The sequence below is a fragment of the Hypanus sabinus genome, chromosome 17, assembly GCF_030144855.1.
Source record: "Hypanus sabinus isolate sHypSab1 chromosome 17, sHypSab1.hap1, whole genome shotgun sequence".
Taxonomy (NCBI): Eukaryota; Metazoa; Chordata; class Chondrichthyes; order Myliobatiformes; family Dasyatidae; genus Hypanus; species Hypanus sabinus.
Window position 1 is genome coordinate 3,429,130 of NC_082722.1, and position 23,789 is coordinate 3,452,918.

General features: G+C 43.6%; 1 protein-coding gene across 4 annotated transcripts in view; it reads right to left on the reverse strand.

Annotated features, from left to right (window-relative positions):
- Positions 1-23,789, reverse strand: part of hydin (HYDIN axonemal central pair apparatus protein) — a 1,146,554-nt gene that overhangs the window by 80,259 nt on the left and 1,042,506 nt on the right. For all 4 annotated transcript variants that reach the window (XM_059992477.1, XM_059992476.1, XM_059992474.1 and 1 more), the window contains 2 exons: positions 19,069-19,290; positions 12,736-12,905 (listed from right to left, as the gene is read on the reverse strand). In XM_059992477.1, the coding sequence (XP_059848460.1) occupies positions 12,736-12,905; positions 19,069-19,290 (392 nt within the window). The remainder of the gene's footprint in view (positions 1-12,735; positions 12,906-19,068; positions 19,291-23,789) is intronic.

Here is a 23,789-nt window from a genome sequence, read left to right on the forward strand (position 1 = left end):
GTACAAGTGTGTAGTTCCCTAAAAGTGAAAATACTGGTAGACAGACCAATGAAGAAAGTATATGTTGTTCTTGTCTTCATTGGCTGAGGCACTGAATACAAGAGGCTGAGACACTACATTACTGTTGCTCAGAACGTTAGTTAGACCACACTTTATGTATTGTATGCATTGTGGCTACCTGGCTATTAAATGTATGTGACTAAGCTTAGAGAGGGTGCTGAAATGATTAATAAGGCTATCCCTGGAGTGGGCAGCTTGAGCTATAATGACAGCCTGGATAGGCTGCGGACTGCTCTATCTGGAGCGAAGGATGATGAGGGGAGATCTTCTGGAGATTTATAAAATTATAAATGAGCATAGGTAAGGTAGATAGTCACAAACGTTTTCCCAGGGTAAGGGAGTGTAAAACTAAAGGGCATAGATTTAAGATGAGAATGGTAAGATTTAAAGGGGACAGGAGGGGCATGTTTTTTGCTGAGAGGGTAGTGGGTAAATAGAACAAGCTGTCAAAAGAAGTGGTAGATGCAAATATGACTACAATGTTTAATAAACATTTGGACGTGTACACGGATGGATTGGATAGGTTTAATGGGATATGTGGGGAAATGGACAAGTTGGGCTGGGGAGACTGTTTTCTTGCTGTGAATCTATGACTCTGTCCAGGACAGAGAGACAGTCAGTGCCTGCAATGAACTGTTTTAAGAACTCAATATGATCCTGTGCTGGATGTGAATGGCCTTGACTCCAATCTACAATGAATTACCTGGTCTAACCTCACCACCACGCTTGATTGAGGAGAAGCACAAAAACTTATATGTGGTCTGAAAAATCAAGAGGATCAGGGTCAGATAGCATCCCCGATGACTTTCCAAAACATAGCAAATAGGAATTTCAGGCACAAACTGACAGTCTCATCTTCATATGGGAAGAGGAGGATACTCCAATCATAGCAAGTTTTGACCACGTAGACAGATCTGACTGTCATAACTTCAGAGGGGTATCTCTGCTGTCTGACACAGGTCCTCCTGACTATCATAACTTCAGAGGGGTATCTCTGCTGTTTGACACAGGTCCTCCTGACTGTCATAACTTCAGAGGGGTATCTCTGCTGTCTGACACAGGTCCTCCTGACTGTTATAACTTCAGAGGGGTATCTCTGCTGTCTGACACAGGTCCTCCTGACTATTATAACTTCAGAGGGGTATCTCTGCTGTCTGACACAGGTCCTCCTGACTATCATAACTTCAGAGGGGTATCTCTGCTGTCTGACACAGGTCCTCCTGACTGTCATAACTTCAGAGGGGTATCTCTGCTGTCTGACACAGGTCCTCCTGACTGTCATAACTTCAGAGGGGTATCTCTGCTGTTTGACACAGGTCCTCCTGACTGTCATAACTTCAGAGGGGTATCTCTGCTGTCTGACACAGGTCCTCCTGACTATTATAACTTCAGAGGGGTATCTCTGCTGTCTGACACAGGTCCTCCTGACTATCATAACTTCAGAGGGGTATCTCTGCTGTCTGACACAGGTCCTCCTGACTGTCATAACTTCAGAGGGGTATCTCTGCTGTCTGACACAGGTCCTCCTGACTGTCATAACTTCAGAGGGGTATCTCTGCTGTTTGACACAGGTCCTCCTGACTGTCATAACTTCAGAGGGGTATCTCTGCTGTCTGACACAGGTCCTCCTGACTATTATAACTTCAGAGGGGTATCTCTGCTGTCTGACACAGGTCCTCCTGACTATTATAACTTCAGAGGGGTATCTCTGCTGTCTGACACAGGTCCTCCTGACTGTCATAACTTCAGAGGGGTATCTCTGCTGTTTGACACAGGTCCTCCTGACTGTCATAACTTCAGAGGGGTATCTCTGCTGTCTGACACAGGTCCTCCTGACTGTCATAACTTCAGAGGGGTATCTCTGCTGTCTGACACGGAAAGCCATTGTCCAGTGAGTCACACACACAGGTTTAAAGTGACAGAAAAGATTTTTAAAGGGGGCCTGAGGGTTAAGCTTCTCTTCACACACAGATCAGATGATATTGGAACTTGTTGCTGGGGAGATGGGAGAATCAGATACAATCACTTTTCTGAAGAGCTATTTAGACAGACACTACAATAGGCAAGGTGCAGAAGGATATGGTCCAAATGCTGGCAAATAAGATTAGTGTAGATGGGTAAACAGATCAGCATTGATATGGTGGGCCAAAGAGCCTGTTTTGATGCTGTACAAATATGTGACTCTCTAACTGAACTCTCCTCCCTGTGGCAAGGCACTGCCTCTCAATGAACACATTTATCACTGAAAATCAACTCCACAGGCCGGGCAGTGACCCCAGCTCTCCTGTACATTTCTGAGACGGGCCTACTGACCATAGGAACTTCAAGCACTGTAAGTCCACAAGTCCAGTATCCTACTAGTCCACTGGCAGAATCAACAAAGCCACATCAGTGTTCTCCCTAGGTCAATATGCTATGTGGAGTCGTAATTACATTCAGTTAGTTCTATTGGATAGCTCCTGCCATTTGTGTGCAAGAAACAAACCAGGTCAGACAGCATCTGTGCAGGCAGAGAGATGAACAAGCTCTGAACAAGGGAGATCTTCCCCATCCAAAATGTGTACCTTTACTGTCTCCTTTAAGACCTCGAGGCATCCCAAAGTTACTTACCAACAAACATGTAGAAATAGCCAAGAAGGGCCCAAAGGCCTGTTTCTGTGCTGTAACGTTCTAACGGGAAGGATGTTGTGGAGGGGCTCAGACTCAGCAGTAATGACTGAGGGAAAGCTGTCCTGCCTCTCTCTGAAACTGGCTCAGTGCCATAGGGACAGCAAATGAAGTCATGGTTTAACATCTAATGGAAAGATGGGAGCTCAGGTAGTACAGTTCTAAAATGTCATTTCTGACTCTCCAAAGCCTGTCTACCATCTACAAGGCACAGGTCAGGAGTGTGGAGATGTTCAGCTTCAACAACACTCAAGAAGCTCAACACCACGTAGGATGTTGTGGCGCACTTGACTGTGACTTCATCCAGAACCACCCACTCACTCCACCACCGACACACAGTGTCAGCAGTGAGTACCGTCTACAGGATGCACTGCAGCAACTCACCCAGACAGCACCTTCCAAACCCAGTGCAGCCTTATCGATAGTCACCCTGTCCACAACCTCTCACTCCACCACCGACACCCAGTGTCAGCAGTGAGTACCGTCTACAGGATGCACTGCAGCAACTCACCCAGACAGCACCTTCCAAACCCACCACCTCTACAAGGGCAGCAAAAGCAAAACAACCAGCTGGAAGTTGTCCTCCAAGTCACACACCATCCTGACATGGAAATGTCTCACCATCACTGGGTCTCCCTCCCTAACAGCACTGTGCGGACAGCTACACCTCAAGGCCTGCCGTGATTCAACAAGGCAGCTCACCACTACCTTCTCTAGGGCAACTAGGGTCGGGCAATTGAATGCTGGCTAAGCCTTGAATAAAAAGAAAATGTCCACTTTCAGGGCAGCACAGAACCGCCCCAGCTCAGCTTCTATGACTCTCAATGCTGCCTGTACGGAGTTATGACTGAATGGATTCTGTTTCCTCCAGTTCCCTTGCACATCCCAAAGACACGCAGGTTGTTATGTTAATTGGCAGCTGTAAGTTTCCCCTAGCGTGTAAGTGAAGGGGAGAATGGTGATGGGAATGACGTGGGATGAGTGTGAAGTGCGAAGTGGGCTATTTCCCTGTTATTCTATGAATCTGGAATGGTACTTCAGCCTGCAGACTCCTTGGAGACAAAACTGCTAACTGGGCCATGATCGTGATAATCCTATCAGGCCCGATACGAACGTGCTTTCTGGTTATATTCCGAACAGTCTTGGTTTGTGGTTTTTCAAACTTTATTACGCCTCTAGCCTCCCCACAGAAAGCTGGCTGAGAAATTCCACTCCTCACACTTTTCATTTTTATTGTAATAAATAATCAATATTTGATATCCAATTAGTGAGTGAACTGCAGCACCGCCGTGTGGCCAAACCAGGAATTGTGAAAGGACAGGCACCAGCAAAACACAAAAATACAACTGCAGATGCTGCGGATCAAAAAATACGAACACAACGTTTCGGGCCGAGACCCTTCATCAGGAATTCCTGAAACGTTGGCTACTCTTTTCTCACAGATACTGCCTGACCTACTGAGTTCTTCCAGCGTTGTGTTCGTATTCTAGGCACCAGCAAGAATTTTATTTTTGCAAATGATCAGAAGAATTGCTTAAAATTGACAAAGATGTGCTGGAAAGTATCCAGTGGCCTTGTAAATGTAACAAAAAAGTGAAAAGTATCACAGGACAAGAAAGCATAAACAGAGGTTTCTGGTTGAGATGGTAAAATGCAGCAATGTCACATGTGATACTTCTTATCTCAAAGAACAAGTTAGCCACCTTCTCTTCATACAACATAGACACAGGTCCTTCATCCGAACACAGCCACGCCTAACAAGATGCCTTCCTGATCTACCTCGGTTTGGTCCATATCCCTCTAAACTTTCCCATCTACATATCTGCCGAATATCATTGTGCCCACCTGTAGAACTTGCTCTGGCAACTAGTTTCATACAAAGTTCTTGTGGGCATACCTAATAAATCCATAACAGAATATTAACCAGAATAGAATCAATGAAAGACCACATCAACTTGGGTGTTCAACTACTGTGCAAAAGACAACAAACTGTTCAAATAAAAAAGCAAATAATGTTAAAGAAATAAATAATTCATATTGATAACATGAGATGAAGAATCCTTGAAAATGAGTCCATAGGTTGTGGGAACATTTCAATGATGGGGCAAGTGAAATCAAATAAAGTTGTCCCCTCTGGCTGAAGAGGCTGATGGTTGAAGGGTAATAACTGTTCCTGAACCTGATGTTGTGGCACCTGAGGCTCCTCTACCTGCTTCCTGATAGTTGAGGGATGATAACTGTTCCTGAACCTGGTGGTGTGAATCTTGAGGCTCCCGTACCTTCTTCCTGTTGGTTGAGGGGTAATAATGGTTCTTGAATCTGGGGGTGTGGGACCTGAGGCTCCTGTACCTTCTTCCTGATGGCTGCGGGGTAATAACTGTTCTTGAATCTGGGGGTGTGGGACCTGAGGCTCCCATACCTTCTTCCTGATGGTTGAGGGGTAATAACTGTTCCTGAACCTGGTGGTGTGGGACCTGAGGCTCCTATACCTTCTTTCTGTTGGTTGAGGGGTAATAACTGTTCTTGAACCTGCTGGTGTGAGTCCTGAGGCTCCTGTATGTCTTTCCTGATGGTAGCAGTGAGAAAAGAGCATGAGTGGGTGGTGAGGGTCCCTGATGATGGATGCTGCTTTCCTGTGACAACGCTCTGTGTAGATGTGCTCAGTGATAGGAAATTGTGAGGGGCTGGGCCATATCCACTATAGGACTTTTTGTTCAGGGGCATTGGTGTTTCCATACCAGGCTGTGATGCAGCCAGTCAATATACTCTCCACCACACATCGATAAAAGTTTCTCAAAGCCAAATCTTCAAAAAATTCTAAGGAAGTGAGGTGCTGCCATGTTTTCTTCATAATTTCACTTATGTGCTGGGTCTAGAACAGGTTCTCTGAATTTATAATACCGAGGAAGTTAAATTTGCCTAACCATCTCCACTCTTTCAGATCTTTTAGATTTTCCTACCCTGGGAAAAAGACCATGATAATCCAGTTTACCTGAGTCCCACAGTATATTATAAACCTCTGTGAGATCACCCTCAGTGCTGTTTGTGAGGAAGTTCCAGGGTTTTGAACTAGTGATGGTGAAGCCATACTTCCATGTCAGAATGGTGTGTGTCTTGAAGGACAACTTCCAATAGGTAGTTCCCCATGCTTGGGCCAAAACATCGACTGTACTCTTTTTTTCAGATGCTGCCTGGCCTGCTGAGTTCCTCCAGCATTTTGTGTGTGTTGTTCAGCTTATCCCATCTCTTGTTTTAATTCAAGCCCCTCAGTCCAGACAACATCCTTGGAAATCTTCCCTGCACTCTTTCTTGCTTAATTATTGTCATTGAACAAAACATACAACACAGAAACAGGCTCTTTGGCCCGCCCCTTTCATACTGACCCCACTAATTCCATTTACCTGCACTAGGCTGTTATTCCACTATATCTTCCTGTGCATCCAATTGCCGTTTATTTGTTTGATCCTGTATGCATTCTCTCTGGATCGTGTCAAAATCTCCACTTCCTTCAGTAAGTATGGAACTTCTTCACGTATCAGATTTGATAACAGGAATTGAGTCTTTATGCGTTTTAAAGAGAGTATCTCTTTCCTAGCAGACACTCATTTAAGCTTTCAAAGACCATCTTTCTGAGGCATGCAAAATTTATTATTTTTGTCTGAGTGAAGAGAATGTGCTGCTGTTTTGTTAAAGTAGGAAATAGCTCATTCTCCAGCACCAATACCTATCCTCACTGAATGACAAAAAAACAATGAACAAGGAGTTGAGAATAGATTCAGGTTGAGGATTAGGTCAAAACCCTTGTGTCTTTTTGGTAGTTTAGTCAGACCTGGCTCTGTCAAAGTCTTCTATTATGTCCATGCTTTAGTGTTGTGATTTATTGCCATATTTGATTTAGTGCCATACTACATAATTAAGACAATCTTAGTGATACATATGATAATTTGAAGCTGTGGACCTATACTCGTAATAACCAACCTGTGAGCACCCATTTTCATATCAGGTCAGACTCACTCAGTCTGATAGGAACAACCTTCCACAAACATGGATTTTCCTCAAACCCCAGGCTCTGTGAGGCTAGCCTGATGTCGCTACCTCACTGCTCAATGCCCTAAATGCTTATTCAGTCATTCCTCAGCTTCATTCACAAGTGTAATGTCACAAATACTCTCTAAACAGCAGCTGGCTTGTTTTAGTTTCAGTAAGCAGACAAAGCTCGAATCAGATCACATAATTTTGCAAAATACTCTGCCTCAGTATTAATCCTCAGTCTTATCGCGTCACCAGAGGAGCCAACACACTCTGAGCACGATTACACCACTATCAAGAATGCTTCCTGTGCCACCTCAAAGTACTTCTACTCCCAGCATATAGACAGAGCCTTAAGACTAGTGGTCAGGACCAAAATGTCTGCTCTAGGGAGGTAGAAGAGCACTTGCAAGTGGACTGGGAAATATTGAAGTTTTCATCTTTAAATCTAAATGAATATGCCACAGTTATCACTGACTTCATCAAGTCCTGTGAGCGTGAGTGTGCCTTAAGAACATACTGGATATACCCAAATCATAAGCTGTGGATGAACCAGGAGATTCACAGTCTGTTGAGGGCTAGACTTGTGGCTTTTAAGATGAATGATCCAAAACTATACAAGATGTCTATTATAACCTATGGAAGACTGTTTTAATAGTGAAAAAAACTCTAATTAAAGTTAGGAAAAGAATCGGATGCTCATCAACTCTGGGAGGGTTTGCAGACCATCACTTCCTATGAAGCAAAACCTAACATCATGAATGGCTGTGAAGCTTCACTTCCAGATGAGCTCAACACCTTTTATGCACATTCTGCAAGGGAATAAACTACAACTGTACAAATCCCTGCACATCTGCTAACCCTGAGATTTCTGTCTCAGAGGCCCATGTCAGAACAGTTTTCACAGAGTGTGAACCCTCACAAATCATCAGGCTCTGACGGTGTACCTGGTGGGGCATTGAAAAGCTGTGCAAACCAACAAGGACACCTCAACCTCTCACTGCTACAGTCAGCAGTTCCCTCCTGCTCAGTGTCTAAGAAGAGCAGGGTGAGCTGTCTCAACAGTTATTGCCTAATTATATTCATATCTGCTTTGAGAGATTGGTCATGGACAAAATCAACTCTTGCCTAAGCAAAAACTGGACTGACTGCAATTTGCCTATTTCCTCAATCAATCTACAGCAGATGCAATCTCACTGGTTCTCCACTCAGCCTTGGATCACATGGACAATAACAATACCTATGTCGGGTGGCTGATTATTGATTACACCCATTGTTTAATACCATCATGGCCTCAATTCTAATTAACAAGCTCCAAAGTCTGGCATTCTGTACCTCCCACTGCCACTGGATCCTTGACTTCCTCGCTGGGAGAACATAGTCAGTGTGGTTTGGAAATAAAGGTTCCATCTTACTGACAATCAAGGATGCTTGCTTAGCCCACTGCTCTGCTCTCTCTTGTTTCACACCCCGTGGGTATCTTGTGACTGTCTTATGACCATGATGTAATTGAGTATCCTGTGAGCATAATGTAACTGTCTTGTGATGGTGGGGTGATGTAATTTTCCCGCCGGTGTGAGGTCCTGTGATGGCATATTCCAACAGGTATATAAGGGAAAACCCCTGTTGTCACAGGGGTAGTTCAATAGGGTAGTTCATTAGGTAGTCTTGCTGTGTATTTGTCTCATGACGCAGTTTTGTTTTAAGGAAGGAGTTTTTACTTTCTATTGTAAGGGGCAAAAACCATTGTGCTGGCAGTTTCACCAATTGCTGCCGCTTCTGGTTTGGTGTACTTTTGTTTTACCTTTACAGTCTAGCATTGGAGAGCTAAGACCTTACTGAAGCATGTGAACCGGAAGGATTGAGTAAAATCAGTGTCATTTGGTGGTTTTGTACAGGATCGACCTGATTGAATCTTTGTTCGGGAATAGTGACCTGCATCTGAGATAACCCCAGCAGGATCAAGAAGGTTTGTGCAGTGTTCACCCTCCAGCAAAAAGGTCAGTTCCTTTAAGCCATTTTATTTCCTTCATCGTGAATACTTTGGACAAGTCATCTCTCGGCTGGGATCAGCAGTAACTTCACATCTTCGAAGAAATCAGTTTTCAGGGAAGTCTCTCCTTACTGACTGTATAAATCACTTGGACTTTTGAATTTACCACTTTAAGAACTGTTCCAGAGTTTGGCTATTTGTTAAATTGTCGTATAGCAGTTAAGTTAGTCATTTGTTTACTTTTCACTTTTGTTGAGCAGAATTTAATAAATGTTTATGTTTGTTTATAAAACTTGACTTAATTCTACATTCATTGTTGCCTACCACATAACACTCTACATACTTGACTGTGTGGCTAAGCACAGCTCAAACATCATCTAAGCATTTGCTAATGGCACAACTATCGGCAGAATTGTGACGAGGAGATGTACAGGAGTGAGATAGATCAGCTGATTGAGTGGTGTCGCAACAACTGTGCATTCAATGTCAGTAAGACCAAGGAACTCCACCATCAGATTTCTGAATAGGTAATGAATTAATGATCATTACCTCACTTTTTTTGCTCTTTTTTTACACTACACATTCAATGAATTTTTTATATGTATTTCTTATTTTAATTATTTTTTTATTATTATATATAGCAATGTATTATTGCACAAAACAACATTTCATGATACATGCAATGTTCCCTTTGAGGTGTGCGCATGCACACATCTTTTACTACTAGTGCACAAAGGAATTTAAACTGTGCACAAAAGGTTGTCATCTTCTACCTTGTTGGCATGTTAAGTATATTTCACGATCGTACACGATTGCATTTCCTTTTCCGGTTTCTGATGCAGACAGTGTTGACAACATGGAGTTTGCAATGATTTGTCTGCAGATTTTAGAACTGGCTTATTTATACTGTTTTTACTGAAAAAATTACTCAGTACACACAAGTAGTATTCACTGGGCACTACGGTTCAGACAGAACATTGAACATTAAAACTGATTCTGATTCAGGTCTTCTTTTGATGAACAGTTAGCTCACACAATTTCAAAGCCTGTAAGTGGTAGAAGGTAGAGGATGACGGTGGAAAATAGTTTCTCGGACTGCAGGCCTATGACTATTCAGTGTCACAGGAATGGATCATTGGGATCTATTCTGGGAGAGGTATGACCTGATCAAAAGTGATGGGTTGCACCTGAACTCAAGGGGAGAAGACAGCCAATATTCTTGAGGGCAGGTTTGTAAGAGCTGTTGGGGAGGGTTTAAACTAATTTGGTGGTGGGGGGAGTGGAAACTGAGTGAAAGGACTCAGGATAGGACAGATGGTATAAAATCCAACTGTCAGGAAGGGCAGGCAGATGATAGAAAAAAATTGCAGCCAGCAGGATGAGTATCAGTGCGTTAGGGATGCAGAATCAAAAAGGGTAGCAGATACAGTATTCAAAGTGTTATATCGCAATGCACAGAGTATAAGAAATAAGGTACAGATGAACTTGTTGCACTTGATGTTGATGTTGTGATGTGATGGTTGTGATGTTTGTGGACATCATGGAGTCGTGGCTGAGGGATGCTTATAGTTGGGAACAGAATGCCCATTGTATCAGAGGGATAGGAAGGTAGACAGAGGGGGTGGTGTGGCTCTGCTGGTAAAGTATGGCATCAAATCAGAAGAAAGATGTGACATAGGTTCAGAAAATGTTGAATCCTTGTGGGCTGAGAAACTGCAAGGGTAAAAGGACCCTGATGGGAGATGTATACATGCCTCCCAACAGTACCTGTGATGTGGACCACAAATTACAACAGGAAATAGAAAAGAGGTGTCAAAAGGGCAATGTATGATAGTCATGGGAGAGTTCAACATGCAGGTCAATTAGGAAAATCAGGATGGTAATGGATCTCAAGAGCGTGAGTTTGTTGAATGCCTATCAGATGGCTTTTTAGAGCAGTTTCTCATTCAGCTTTACCAGATCGGCTGTTACGTAATGAACCAGAGGTGATTAGGGAGCTTAAGGTAAAAGAATCCTTAGGAGGCGGTGATCACGATATGATTGAATCACAAACAAGAGGAAATCTGAAGATGCTGGAATCCAAGCAACACAGAGGAAATGCTGGTGGAGCTCTGTAGGCCAGGCAGCATCGATGGAAAAGAGTTCAGCTGACATTTCAAACTGACACCCTTCAGCATGACAATATGATTGAGTTCAGCTTGAGATATGATAGGGAGAAAGTAAAGTCTGATGTAGCAATATTTCAGTGGATTAAAGGAAATTACAGTGGTATGAGAGAGGAGTTGGCCAACGTAAACTGGAAGGAGATGCTGGCAGGGATGACAACAGAGCAGAAATGGCATGAGTTTCTGGGAAAAATAAGGAAGATGCAGGACAGATGTACTCCAAAGACAAAAAAAATCTCAAATGGCAAAATAGTATCACCTTGGCTGACAAGGGGAGGTAAGAGCAAAAGAGTAAAATGTAATGTAAAAACAAAAGAGAGGGCATACAACAATGCAAGAATTAGTGTGAAGACAGAGAATGGGGAAGCTTTTAAAAACCTACAGAGAGCAACTAAAAGAACCTTTGGAGGGAAAGGATGAAATATGAAAACAAGCTAGCAAACAATATCAAAGTAGATAGTAAAATCTTTTTCACAAGGATGATTCTGGGAATGAAAGGGTTATCATATGAGGAATGTTTGACGATTCTGGGTCAGTACTCACTGGAATTTAGAAGGATGAGGGAGTATCTCATTGAAAAGCATAGCTTTTTAGGTTCTTGATTGGATACAGCATCATAGGTTATGGGGAGATGGCCAGCAAGTGGGGCTGAGGAGGGGAAAAAAGGATCTAAACAATTGAATGGCAGAGCAGACTTGATGGGCCAAATGGCCTAATTCTGCTCCTATGTTGTATGGTCTTATGGAATGGGTGTTGTTCATCCATATCAATGATTTGGATGAGAATGTACAAGCCATGCTTAGCATGATTGCAGGAGACACTGAAATTGGTGGCATCATAGACAGTGATCAAAATTGCAGGCGGACTTTGATTAGCTGGGGAAATGAGCCAAGGAAATGGTAACTGAAGTTCTATTCAGACAATTGCAAAGTGTTGTATTTTGGGAAGCCAAACCTGGATCGGACTTGCTCAGTGAATAATAGGGCTGGAGGAAATACTATACGGTACGTAGAGCAGCAGCATCCAAGAGTACCAGCACATGGTTCCCTTATGGTTGTGTCATGGCTAGCCGAGACGGGACAGTGGGTGAAGATGGCAATTGGTATACTGGATTTCACCAGTTGGGGAACTATGTACAGGAGTTGAGATATTTTGTTGCAGTGCACAAGACATTAGTCAGGCTGCACCTGGAGTATTGTGCCTAGTCTCGGTTACCCTGTTAGAGGAAAGAGATAGTTAAGTTTGAAAGAGTGCAAAGAAGATTTACAAGAATCGTGCAGGAATTGAGGGTCCAAGTTACAAGGAGATTATTATTAGGATTTTATTCCTTGGAGCTGTATAAAACAAAGGCCACAGACAGGCTGAATGCACGTGGTTTTTTCCCAGGAAAAAGGAATCAACATCTAGAGGGCATAGGTTGAAGGTAAGAGGAAACCTGAGGGATAACTTTTTCACACAGAGGTTAGTGATTATATAGAATGAGCTGCCAGAGAAAGTGGTCAGGTTGGTACAATAACATTTAAGATTTTTGAATAGGTGCATCAATAGGAAAGGTTTAGGGGGATATTGGCCAAATGTTGGAAAATAGGATCAGTTTAGATGGCTGGCATTGATGAGTTAGGCGGATGGGTCTATTGTTGTGTTGTGCTCTGCTATGACCATGTGACCAGACAGACATTTAAACAGATATTGGCATATATGTGATTGGCTAAAGGGTCTATTTCTGTGGTGCACTGGACTCAGATTCCTGTGGGTAATCATTCAGGAAACTATTAGTGCAAACTCTGGTAAAGGTGAGGTTAACGAGTGCCGCTCACTTACCTGACTGGTTGCTCCTGTTTATTGGTGATGATCAGGATTTTCTTATGAGGTGTCATGCCAGCATTATAGATGAAACACACCCCAAAATCACATGTTGTAAAAGACAAGTGGATGCTTGGAGACACTGTGTACCCAGTGAGCACACAGGCAAAACGAGGACCTTTCAGTATCTGTGGACAAGAGCAGGGTGCACTGTATTAACATGATTTATAATCCATCTGTGTAGCCCATTAACTGGTCAGTTCTTGGGGAGTCACACTGATCACTCACCATTACTCTGCAGCTGTGCTATAATTCAGAGACTTCCATTTCCAATAGGACCTCCAGTAATGTCATAAAACGGCTATCTGTATGTTTACAGTACCCCAATCTCTATTTCTGGTACAATTCCTCCCTGAAGGACGGTGTCCACATGCCATGGATTCATTCATGGACAGCACATTCCAAACTCACCAGGTCTACCAGCTGGAAGGACAAGGGCAGCAAAAGTATGGGGAGCACCACCAGCTGTAATTTACCCCCCGAGCCACACACCATCCTAACTTGGAAATATACTGCCATTCTTTTCCATCATTGGGTCATACTCCAGGAAATGCCTCCCTAACTGCACTGTGGGTCAACCCACACCACACGGACAGTAGATGTTCAAAAAGGCAGCTCACCACTACCCTCACTGAACATCACTGGTGTTCAGAAGAATGAGGGAGGTCTCATTTAAATCTTCTGAATATTGAAAGGGCGAGAGAGAGTGTATGTGGAAGGCATGTTTCCAGTAGTAGTGGAGTCTAGGACCAGAGAACACAACCTCTGAATAGATGGATGTCCCTTTACAACAGACATGAGGAGGAATTTCCTTAGCCAGAGAGTTATGAATCTGGAATTCATTGCCAAAGAGGGCTGTGGAGTCCAAAGCTTTAGATATATTTAAGGCAGAGCTTGATTAGTTCTTGATTAATAAGGTTGTTAAAAATGGGGTTGAGAGGTAAAATAAATTAACCATGACCGAATTGTGGAGCAGATTTAATGGGCTGAATGGCCAAATTCTGCTCCAATAAGCATAAAAAGATTTCAGGTTGAAGCCCAGCTGGGAGTTTTTGTCTGAAAGCCCAGGCAATTTGATACTGAGCTCAGTCAATGATGATACACAATCTGAGGCTGACAGTTGGAGCTTCAGTCCTTACTCTGGCAATGCATCACCTCTGCTACAGAGACAGTTAACATGGCTTATTGGGCAACAGCCAGAGCACATCTCTGGGAACCTATCTGGTCTTTGACCAAAACACACTGAAGGGTTTCTAATAGAGCCTCCAAGTAAGTGTTTATTTGAGGAAGATGGCGCCAGTGAACAATGTGACCAATTGCGACATCTTCCTGACAGTTCATGAAACTACTTCTTTACCTTCTTCTATCAAAAATGGTTCTATTACTATGCTGTGTGTGATTGGAGCCTGTGAGTTACATTTTGATGGTGTGTTTTTGGGCTGATTGAGCAATCTGGTTCTCTGCTGTCTCTGAGGGAGGTGTGGTGCAGAGTATGAGGTCTGGAGGCCTGGAAGCCTGGAGATAGGCCATGATCAACTCTATCACTTCTCTCCGAATGAGGCGTCAAGCAAGGTTGAAGTCGACAAGGACAACAGCAGAGGATGGGCAGGTGTTTAGTGCTGTCTGCCTGTGTTTAAACAGTCTTCCTCTCCCTCCCGCAGGATCCATGTTGTCAGGATCAATTGGAGAGGCTCTGGGGGACTTTAAGGTTCATGTTACATGTGTTTCTGGATTCCCGTAACTCTTTTTTCAAAGATTCAGTGGAAGTATGTATGCAGTACACAATTCTGAGGTTTGCCTTCCCACAGATAACCATGAAGTGAACCATGGAGCCCATTCAAAGAAAAAAGCATTAACATCAACCACCACACCCAAAAACAAAAAAACACATAATCAAAAAACACATTTCAGTTCAGGTCAGTGTTCCTTATCTGCAGGCCGCTCTGATTCAAAATCACCCAAGCTAGCAACAAAATAGGGAGCAACCAGAAAACTAGAACACATCATAAATGTGATTTAGCAACCAACAATCCACAGACTGCGCACCATCCTCTGGCAGCGTCAAGGGAGAGAGAGATCACTCATTTGCAGGGATCTTCCCCTGCGAGCATGAAAGAGAAGGAAAGAGAGACTGTCACATGCAGACACCCTCCTGTAACAGCAGCAAGAGAGAGTCAGGTAGACGGCACTGAACTTTCACCCAATTTGATGATTTCAATCTTTCTCGATGCTTCGATTGGCTACATTTGAGCTGTTTGATCGACGCAGTCTGGGGTGCTTCAGCATAGAAGGATCTTGCGGCCTGCATTGGCAAGTGGTGTGGCACTGAACTGCACTAAGCTGAATACTACTGGACTCCTGGTTTCATAGTGATATTCAATGTGTTGTTCACTCACTTTTTGCCATGTGAGCAATTTATATTCTTTTTATTCGTGTGTTGGATGTTTGATGTTTTCTTCAATGGGCTCCATTGTGATTCTTTGTTTTGGCTGCTTGTGGGAGGACGAATCGCAGAGTTATACATACTTTGATAATAAGTGTACTTTGAATCTTTGTTTGATGTCATGTGCTACTGCTATGGAGAACTTGGTTTGAATAACACAGCATAGGTGATAGATGGCCCAAGAGTTCAGTGTTGGCTGCTCAGCATATGGTCAACGGACCAAGTTTCAGGAACTTAATGGTCAGCAAGTACATAGATTGATTAGACACTCGTAGCAGTGGAAATGTTTGACGGTGATGATAAAAGGCAGGACAATGTCTGTATCTGACAGAATTGGAGAGGAGTCCCTGTGGATGTGCCATAGTTGTCCATTTTGCTGTGTGGCAGCGGAGATCTCCTCCCCTTTACACTGAGGACTAGGGGAGAGGGTGGAGGGAGTGTGTTGCATACAGCAGTACTATGGAACAGGTTTTTAAGTTGATTTATGAACTCCCAAGCTGTCTGTCGTTTCTGCGGCTGGGAGGAGATCGTGTAACATGTGAATACAGAGTTATGAGATATTACAGCCTCTATTTAAATATCTGAGGGGGCTCCTGCTCAGGCTCTGCCACACCAACTCCACACTCCTGACCTTTGGTTATCCAGTCAGGAAAGAATGGAGAGGACCTTACTGCCAGGCTTGGCCACAGTGAACAGTCAAGGGTCCTGCAGCTCTTCTGGAGTCACGTCCGTGCCTCTGTGTCTCTGGAAAAGGAGCCTGTGCTGTTCAGGGGTACAATGAAGGATTTCTGGAACCAGTGGCAACTTTTAAGAATATTTAGACAGAAACATGAACTGGCAGGAAATACAGATATTAGATTAGATTAGATTCAACTTCATTGTCATTGCGCCGAGCACAGATACAAAGCCAATGAAATGCAGTTAGCATCTAACCAGAAAGTCCCATTGCACTCACATCCATCATCATGTAGTGTTTCGAGAGGCTCGTCATGAGGCATATCAAGACCCTGCTGCCCCCCTCACTGGACCCCCTGCAGTTTGCGTACCGTCCGAACTGCTCAAGATACGACACCATTGCCACCACCCTCCACCTGGCCCTAACCCACCTGGACAAAAAAGACACATCCGTTCGGATGCTGTTCATAGACTTCAGTTCAGCATTCAACACAATCATCCCTCAGAAACTGATTGAAAAGCTGAGCCTACTAGGCCTGAACATCTCCTTCTGCAACTGGATCCTAGACTTCCTGACTGAGAGACCTCAGTCAGTCCGGATCAGGAGCAGCATCTCCAACACCATCACACTGAGCACAGGGGCTCCCCAGGGTTTCATGCTCAGTCCACTGCTGTTCACTCTGCTGACCCAGGACTGTGCTGCAACACACAGCTCGAACCACATCATCAAGTTCGCTAATGACATGACCGTGGTGGGTCTCATCAGCAAGAACGGCGAGTCAGCTTACAGAGAGGAGGTGCAGCGGACTGGTGCAGAGCCAACAACCTGTCTCTGAATGTGAATAAAACAAAAGAGATGGTTGTTGACTTCAGGAGGGCACAGAGCGACCACTCCCCACTGAACATCAACGGCTCCTCGGTAGAGATCGTTAAGAGCACCAAATTTCTTGGTGATCACCTGACGGAGAATCTCACCTGGTCCCTCAACACCAGCTCCATAGCAAAGGAAGCCCAGCAGTGTCTCTACTTTCTGCAAAGGCTGAGGAAAGTCCATCTCCCACCCCCCATCCTCAACACATTCTACAGGGGTTGTATTGAGAGCATCCTGAGCAGCTGCATCACTGCCTGGTTTGGAAATTGCACCATCTCGGATTGCAAGACCCTGCAGCGGATAGTGAGGTCAGCTGAGAAGATCATCGGGGTCTCTCTTCTCGCCATCACGGACATTTACACTATATGCTGCATCTGCAAAGGAAACAGCATTATGAATGACCCTATGCACCCCTCATACAATCTCTTCTCCCTCCTGCCGTCTGGGAAAAGGCTCCGAAGCATTTGGGCTCTCACAACCAGACTATGTAACAGTTTCTTCCCCCAAGCTATCAGACTCCTCAATACCCAGAGCCTGACTGACACCTTGCCCTAATGTCCTGTTTATTATTTATTGTAATGCCTGCACTGTTTTTGTGCACTTTATGCAGTCCAGTGTAGGTCTGTAGTCTAGTGTAGCTTTGTCTGTTTTTTTTATTATTACATAGTTCAGTCTAGTTTTTGCACTGTGTCATCTAACACCATGGTCCTGAAAAACATTGTCTCATTTTTACTAAGCACTGTACCAGCAGTTATGGTCAAAATGACAAGAAAGTGTTATTTACAAAATAACTGCGAATAAAAAGCAAGTGCTACAGCACACAAATATAAAAGTACTGAGACAGTACAATGTGGGAGCAATACTGCTTAGCGCTGTGATGTGAGGTTCAGCAGGGTCACAGCCTCAGGGAAGAAGCTCTTCCTGTGCCTGCTGGAGCGGGAGCGGAGGCTCCTGTAGCGCCTACTAGAGGGGAGTAAGAAGTCCATGGTTAGGGTGAGATACATCCTTGATAATGCTTTTTGCCCTGCCCAGGCAGCGTTTATGGTAGATGTTCTCAATGGTGAACAATTGGGTGCCGATAATCCGCTGGGCAGTTTTCACCACACACTGGAGTGCTTTGCTGTCCGATACGGGACAATTGCCATCCCACACTGAGATGTAGTGGTACAGCAGTAAAAATTCATCAGTATCTATGGACCATGTGCAGGTAAATGGGACTAGTTTAGATTGGCATCAAGCTCAGCACCAAAACTGTGGGCTGAAAGCCTCGCTCCTGTGCTGTACCAGGTTCTAAATGATGGATACTTATCCTAAAGATCCTTTGGTATTACGGTGAAAATTCATAAATTGATGTCTGTAGATAAATACTTGTATATCAATAGATACTTGAATCCTGTTTCCTATTCAAACATTTCTGAATTTCAGTATTTGTTGATAGTGAGCTTCACGTAGTCGTGATTAGGTCAATGGCATTGAGCCAGTCCAAAAATAAATCAAAATGGAAATTCTCATTTGTGAACATAATCCAGTTTACTGAATTAAAAAATGTGATGGCATGGTTCAGGGCAAATTTTAAAATGTTAATCAATTAGAAATTCTATCTGCTCATGTTTATTTCTGAATTGTGAGGGTTCAGGAAAAACTTTGCTTACTGATACAATTCAGTGTAAACACACACTTTCTGCAATCTGTGACAGTGCACGTGGGGCTCGTCTCATTGCTGTAAGGGTTCACTGCTATGTAATGGTTTTGTGTAACGTTCACTGCTGAAGTAATGGTTTCTCTGTAGCAGTAATGTTTGGGTTAGGGGGGGAGATAACCGGACTGTTGATGCACGTCAGCCAATCGAGATCTTGTTGCCCTGTCTGGTGATTCTGGAAGGAGTTGTTTTTGCAGGCTTTTGGGAGAAGGAGAGGCAGAAATGGAGAGAGAATGTGGTAGATCACCAGACGGAGTAGACTCCGACCGGGGCTCTGAAGGAGGAGATTGATGGGGGAAGACGGACTACTGAAACTGCATGAGCTCCAACTAATATGCACAGACTTTTTAATATGATTGGTGCCCTTTTTCTTTTATGTTTTGTTTCTCTACTAACCATCTAGTCAAAGTAAGAGTTATAAAGCTTAATCGTTTAATCACATATTGTATACTGTTTGTTATTTTGGGGTACTGATTTGTAACAGGGAACACATCACATAGCATCCACCCAAACGAGAGTTCTTAAGCTTGGCTGGGCAGTGGGGGGGGGGTTTATCACCCCCTAGATGAAGCCGCTAGAAGAAGCAAGTGTTACATTTCCTACCTGCAGTGTTAGCTTCACGTCCTCAAGCAGCAATTTGTGATCTGGCTGGAACTCGAACTTTGATGAGACACTATTTCCTGCTTCAACACTTCTTTCCTTGCAAGTTAGTTTGAAACAGCTGAGAGATCTCGGGGGTCCTGAAAGCTCCCATTCAAAGTCAAAGTTAAGATCCCCATTATTTGCAATGATGAAGTAATAGCAGATGCGGTCATTCAGTTCCACCTGTGAACAAATTGACAACAGTACGAAGATCAGACTTTTCAACATAAACACCGTGCTGGAAACTGTCAGATCTATAACCCACCACTGATTTTGTTTAAGGTGATTATAGGATGTTATTTCATAAATAAAGACCATCAGGTTGCAGTGTCACAAACGATGGAGTTGCTGTCCATGAGGAGTGTATACGTTCTGCCTGTGCTCACACTTCCTCCCACATCCCACTGGCAGGTTAAGCTTGTTAAGATGGTACTAATAGAATTATCAATTATTTCCTTTTAGGACTACTACAGCTGAAATCCACAGCCACAGTCATGGGTACTTCAGTAAGCAACATTATTTAAAGACCTTTAAAAACTTCATCAAAATTGATGGACCCCAGACGGCAGACTCAGGTTGTGAGTACAGTTCAAGTTTAAGAAAATAGAAGCGGGGAAGGCACAGTGGGCTACAGGTACGATTGAAACAGAGAGAGATTAGACACACCAAATTCACCCATTGCTGAACTACAGTACAGTCTCTGGAAAACAAAATGGAAGACCTCAGTGGAAGATTGCAATACCAGATGGATATCAGGGACTGCTGTGGACTTTGCTTCACAGAAACATAGTTAACTGCTGCCATTTCAGATGCAGCTCTACAGCCCAATGGCATTGGCATTGTCCGCAAAGACAGGTCAGTTGATTCCTTTAAAGGTGGAGGATGTGGAGTATGCATTATGATAAGGTCACTGTGGTACACAAATGTGATGGATCTGTCTCAGTCCTGCTCATCCAACTTGGAACACCTAGCAGTTGTACATCTCATCTGCCAAGGGAATTTCCTGCTAACATTCCATTTCAGGCTAATGTCAGGCAGGCACTGCAGGACTGAGCACTGTGATCAGCGCATCCTCTTGCCATCCCTATCATCGCAGGGGATTTCAACCAGGCCAGCTTGAAGAAGTCTCCGAACAACTAGCACCAGCATTTCATCTATGAAACCAGAGGAGCTAACACACTTCCAGTTCAATAGCATTCAAGTAATTGGATCCTCAATTTCATCACTTACAACTCCAGTCAGTTCAGAGAGGCAACACAATCCCATCAGCACAGATGTGCCACAAGGCTGTGTGCTTAGCTCCCAGCTCTATTTGCTTTACACTTATGACTGTGTGGATAAGCACAGCTCCAATGCCATATTCAAGTTTGCTGATGACACCAGTGTCATAGGCGGAATCAAAGGTGGTGATGAAACAGCACATAGGAGAGAGATTGAAAATCTGGCTGAGTGGTTCCACAATAACAACTTCTTAATGTCAGCAAGACCAAGAAGTTGATCATTGACTCGGCAGGAGGAAAACAGATGCCCACGAGCCAGTCCTTGTCGTAGGATCAGAGATGTAGAGCATCCTTGGAGGGACAGCAGAGAAGTGCAATTATGAAGAAAGCACAGCAGCACCGTTGTTTCCTCAGGAGTTTGCAAAGATTCATCATAACAGATGTAATGGAAAGTATATCGACTGGCTGGTATAGAAACACCAGTTACCTTGAACAGAAAATCCTACAAAAAGTAGTGAATTCAACCCAGTCCATCACAGTTAAAGCCCTCATTGAGCACATCTACACAGAGCGCTGATGCAAAGAAAGCAACAGCCATTATCAGGACCCCACTAGCCAGGTCACACACCATTCTCACTGCTGCCATCAGGAAAGTGGTACAAGAGCCTTAGAAATCACACCAGCAAGTTCAGGAATAGTTATTACCATTAGGCCTTGAACCAAAGGGGGCAACTTCATTCAACTTCACTTGACCCATCATTGCAATGTTCCCACAAGCCTTGACATAGTTTCAAGGACTCTTCATCTCATATTTATTGATTATTTATTTATTATTATTATTATTATTATTTCTTTCCGTTTGTATTTGCACAGTTTGTTGTCTTTTGCACACTGGTTGATCACCCAAATGGTTCATTGATTCTGTTATGCTACTGTTCTATGATGGATTTTTTGAGTATGCTCACAGGAAGAAGAATCTCAAGATTGTATACAGTGACATACATGAACTTCGATAATAAATTTACTTTGAACTTAACCTCTGTTTTACTAACATCATAAACACATACTGTGCAATCCCACACCTGCACTTTATAAAGTCTGATAAAGTCTGATCACCTGGCTGTACTCCGAGATGGATTCTTAGAGCAGCTTGTACTGCAGCCTACCAGGGAGAAGGCAATTCTGGATCTAGTGTTGTGTAATGAACCGGATTTGATAAGGGAACTCAATGTAAAGGAGCCATTAGGAGGTAGTGACCATAATATGATAAGATTTAATCTACAATTTGAGAGGGAGAAGGGAAAATCGGAAGTGCCAGTATTACAGTTGAACAAAGGGGACTATGGAGCCATGAGGGAGGAGCTGGCCAAAGTTGACTGGAAAGATACCCTCGCAGGGATGACAGTGGAACAATGGCAGGTATTTCTGGGAATAATACAGAAGGTGCAGGATCGGTTCATTCCAAAGAGGAAGAAAGGTTCTAAGGGGAGTAAGGGGTGACCGTGGCTGACAAGGGAAGTCAAGGACAGTATAAAAATAAAAGAGAAGAAGTATATCATAGCAAAGATGAGTGGGAAGCCAGAGGATTGGGAAACTTTTAAACAGCAACAGGAAAAAACTAAAAAGGCACTAAAAACTAAAAGGGGAGAAAAGATGAGGTACGAAGGTAAGCTAGCCAAGAATATAAAGGACGATAGTAAAAGCTTCTTTAGGTATGTGAAGAGGAAAAAATTAGTTAAGACCAAAGTTCAGTCCTTGAAGGCAGAAAAGGGTGAATTTATTATGGGGAACAAGGAGATGGCAGAAGAGTTGAACAGGTACTTTGGATCTGTCTTCACTAGGGAAGACACAGACAATCTCCCAGATGTAATAGTGGCCAGAGGACCAAAGGTAACAGAGGAACTGAAGGAAATTCACATTAGGCAGAAAATGGTGTCGGGTAGACTGATGGGACTGAAGGCTGATATATCCCCAGGGCCTGATGGTCTGCATCCCAGGGTACTTAAGGAGGTGGCTCTAGAAATTGTGGACACACTGGTAATCATTTTCCAATGTTCTATAGATTCAGGATCAGTTCCTGAGGATTGGAGGGTAGCTAATGTTATCCCATTTTTTAAGAAAGGGGGGAGAGAGAAAACGGGGAATTATAAACCAGTTAGCCTGACATCAGTGGTGGGGAAGATGCTGGAGTCAATTATAAAAGATGAAATAATGGCACATTTGGATAGCAGTAACAGGATTGGTCAGAGTCAGCATGGATTTACAAAGGGGAAATCATGCTTGACTGATCTTCTGGAATTTCCTGAGGATGTAACTATGAAAATGGACAAAGCACAGCCAGTGGATGTAGCGTACCTGGACTTCCAGAAAACCTTTGATAAGGTCCCACATAGGAGATTAGTGGGCAAAATTAGAGAACATGGTATTGGGGGTAGGGTACTAACATGGATAGAAAATTGGTTGGCAGACAGGAAACAAAGAGTAGGGATTAACGAGTCCTTTTCAGAATGGCCGGCAGTGACTATTGGGGCACTGCAAGGCTCGGTGCTGGGACTGCAGCTATTTACAATATACATTAATGATTTAGATGAAGGGATTAAAAGTAACATTTGCAAATTTTCAGATGATACAAAGCTGGGTGACAGTGTGAAATATGAGGAGGATGTTACGAGAATGCAGGGTGACTTGGACAGGTTGGGTGAGTGGGCAGATGCAGTTTAATGTGGATAAATGTGACGTTATCCACTTCGGTGACAAGAACAGGAAGGCAGATTACTATCTGAATGGTGTCAAATTAGGAAAAGGGGAAGTACAACGAGATCTAGGTGTCCTTGTTCATCAGTCACTGAAAGTAAACATGCAGGTACAGGCAGTGAAGAAAGCTAATGGCATGTTGGCCTTCATAACAACCGGAGTTGAATATAGGAGCAAAGAGGTCCTTCTGCAGTTGTACAGGGCCCTGGTGAGACCCCACCTGGAGTATTGTGTTCAGTTTTGGTCTCCAAATTTGAGGAAGGACATTCTTGCTATTGAAGGAGTGCAGCATAGGTTCACGAGGTTAATTCCTGGAATGGCGGGACTGTCATATGTTGAAAGATTGGAGCGATTGGGCTTGTATACACTAGAATTTAGAAGGATGAGAGGGGATCTGATTGAAACATGTAAGATTATTAAGGGATTGGACACGCTAGAGGCAGGAAACATGTTCCTGATGTTGGGGGAGTCCAGAACCAGAGGCCACAGCTTAAGAATAAGGGGTAAGCCATTTAGAATGGAGTTGAGGAAAAATGTTTTCACCCAGATAGTTGTGGATCTATGGAATGCTCTGCCTCAGAAGGCAGTGGAGGCCAATTCTTTGGATGTTTTCAATAAAGAGTTAGATACAGCTCTTAAAGTTAGCGGAGTCAAGGGATATGGGGAGAAGGCAGGAACGGGGTACTGATTGTCGATGATCAGCTATGA